The sequence below is a fragment of the Cebus imitator genome, unplaced genomic scaffold, assembly GCF_001604975.1.
Source record: "Cebus imitator isolate Cc_AM_T3 unplaced genomic scaffold, Cebus_imitator-1.0 Scaffold444, whole genome shotgun sequence".
NCBI classification, from domain to species: domain Eukaryota; kingdom Metazoa; phylum Chordata; class Mammalia; order Primates; family Cebidae; genus Cebus; species Cebus imitator.
This window is the reverse complement of record NW_016107759.1, coordinates 1877461-1880295: the sequence shown is the minus strand read 5'-3', so window position 1 is coordinate 1880295 and position 2835 is coordinate 1877461. Positions and strand designations below refer to the sequence as shown.

Below are 2835 nucleotides of genomic sequence, written 5' to 3'. Positions count from 1 at the left end.
TTCTGCACTATTTTTTTTTGAGATGGGTCTCACTCTATTGCCCAGGCTGGAGTGCAGTGATGCAATGGCATCTTACTGCAGCTTCAAACTCCTGGGCTCAAGTGATCCTCCCACCTCAGCCTCTGGAGTACTGGGGATGACAGGGGCACACCACTGTGCTGTACTAACTTTTTGTATTCCTGGTAGAAACTGAGTTTCGCCAGGTTGCTCAGGCTGGTCTCAAACTCCTGAGCCCAAGCGATTTGCTTGCCTCAGCCTCCCAAAGTCCTGGGATTACAGGTGTGAGCCACGGTGCCTGGCCTTTTTTATCTTTTAAAATGCTCATTACTCCCATGAAAACCTCAGATGTAGAAATTAATTACATATTTTAGAGTAAAACTATAATCATGTTTTCTTTAGAACTTTTATATTTTATTAAAAATTAAAATGCTCAGAATTTTAAAAGTAGGCTGAGTGCAGTAACTCAGGCCTATAATCCCAGCACTTTGGGAGGCTGAGGTGGGTGGATCATTTGAGCCCAGGAGTTCATAAGACCAGGCTGGACAACGTGGCTATACCCTCTCTCTCCTAAAATTAGCTGGGCATCATGGGATATGCCTGTAGTTCCAGCTACTAGGGAGGCTGAGGCAGGAGAATCTCTTGAACCTGGGAGGCAGAGGTTGCAGTGAGCCGAGATCATGCTACTGCACTCCAGCCTGGGTGACAGAGCGAGACTCCATCTCAAAGAAAAAATAAAAGAAACAGGCCGGGTGCAGTGGCTGATGCCTGTAATGCCAGCACTTTGGGAGACGGGACGCCGAGGCGGGAGGATTGCCTGAGGTCAGGAGTTCGTGACCAGCCTGACCAACATAGTGAAACCCTATCTCAAAAAAAAAAAGAAACAAAGTACGGAATGCTTGGCAGAACACGGCGGCTCATGCCTATAATCCCAGCGCTTTGGGAGACTGAGGTGGATGCATCACTTGAGGTCAGGAATGTGAGACTAGCCTGGCTAACACGGTGAAACCCTGTCTACTAAAAATACAAAAAATGAGCCAGTTGTGGTGGCAGGCACCTGTAGTCCCAGCTACTCTGGAGGCTGAGGCAGGAGAATTGCTTGAACCTGGTGGGTGGAGGTTGCAGTGAGCCAAAATTGTGCCATTGCACCCCAGCCTGGGCAACAGAATGAGACTGTCTAAAAAAGAAGAAACAATGCAGAATGCAACAAACAGTCCCAAATAAACAGTTATTTGGTTAACATATTGTAATCTATCTTTTTGTGCATATACAGTAATAGAAGGATAAAGACAAAAATATTATAGATAAATAGATACATGTCACCATCTGTTTATTGAAGAAAATTAAATTTCATGTACTAGACATCAACAAAAGAAAAGAAACCAATCGAAGTGCTGAAGGAACCAGATAACTTCTGATAAAAGTTTTCTTACCCAAGTAATATTTGTTCTTGGAAGATTCTTCTAAGATAAAGAAAAATAAAAATGAATAATAGGTTATTGTTTTTAGTTTTGTAGTTTCTTTTTGTTATTGCTTCACATCCTCACCAATGTTTGTGTTATTAGTCTTTTAAATGTTAGGTGTTTAGTGTAATTCTACTCTTGTTTAATTTGCATTTTCCTGATGGATTAATGAGGCCAGTATGTGTATTGGCCATTTTGATAACTTTTTTTGTGATGTACTTTTAAAAGTCTCTTCCCCATTTAAAAAATTGAGTCCCTGTTTTTTCTAATTGATTTTTAAGAATTATTTATAGATAACTCTGGATGAGTCCTTTGTGTCATTGTAGACTGCTAGCATCTCCCAGTCTGTGGCTTGCCTTTTCACTTTTTTAATGGTGTCTTTTGATGACCAGAAATTTTTCATTTTAATGAAGACTAATTTCATTTCCCTTTTTTTGCTTATTTTTTGCTTTTACGTCCGTTTACATAATCCGTTTTTATATTGCCAACATAGTAATTTTTCTGTTACTTAAGCTACTGCATGCTCTCATTTAACTTAATAGCTTTCCATTTGGATATAATCCTTTAAATTCTTAGAATATATACAGAACTTTAATACTTCTTTTTATTTTTAGTAAGTACAATAGTTGATGTCTATACAGTTGAACAATTAAAGGTAAAAGCTTTGAAGAATGAAGGAAAAGCTGATCCTTTCTATGGCATCCTTTATGCCTACATTTCTACACTGAACATTGATGATGTAACTGCAAAAGTGGTTCGAAATAGATGGTAAGGATCCACGTTATTTTAACATTCATTTTTGTAAGAAATAATTATTGTTAACAAATTTTAAGCTCTCTAAAAGTTAAAGCTGTTTGTTGACATAACAGGGGTTATGCATTTGAGATAAATCTATAATCAGATAAACCATACTGAAAAGTTTCCATAGAAAACTAGATTAAAATATTATAATTGCCTTTTAAAATAAACTATCTGTATTTCTGCAATTCTAACAAAAAAGATATAATATTGTGAGAAACTTTTAACTAGGAAGACAAATTTGTCTAGTGATTTGGCAGAAAACTATTTTAGTTGCTATGCCCTATAGCAATGTAGTGACAGCATTTTAAAAAAATTATTTTCTGTTGGGCACCATGGCTCACACCTGTAATCCCAGCACTTTGGGAAGCTGAGATGGGCAGATTGCCTGAGCTCAGGATTTCGCAACCAGCCTGGGCAACACGGTGAAACCCTGTCTCTACTGAAAATACAAAAAATTAGGGCCGGGCGCGGTGGCTCAAGCCTGTAATCCCAGCACTTTGGGAGGCCGAGGCGGGTGGATCACGAGGTCAAGAGATCGAGACCATCCTGGTGAACATGGTGAAACCCCGTCTCT

General features: G+C 39.0%; 1 protein-coding gene across 1 annotated transcript in view; it reads left to right on the top strand.

Moving 5' to 3' along the window:
- MEIOB (meiosis specific with OB-fold) overlaps positions 1-2835 on the top strand; it is a 40746-nt gene that overhangs the window by 27003 nt on the left and 10908 nt on the right. Inside the window, exon 10 of the mRNA XM_017510813.2 lies at positions 2075-2228. Within this exon, the coding sequence (XP_017366302.1) occupies positions 2075-2228 (154 nt within the window). The remainder of the gene's footprint in view (positions 1-2074; positions 2229-2835) is intronic.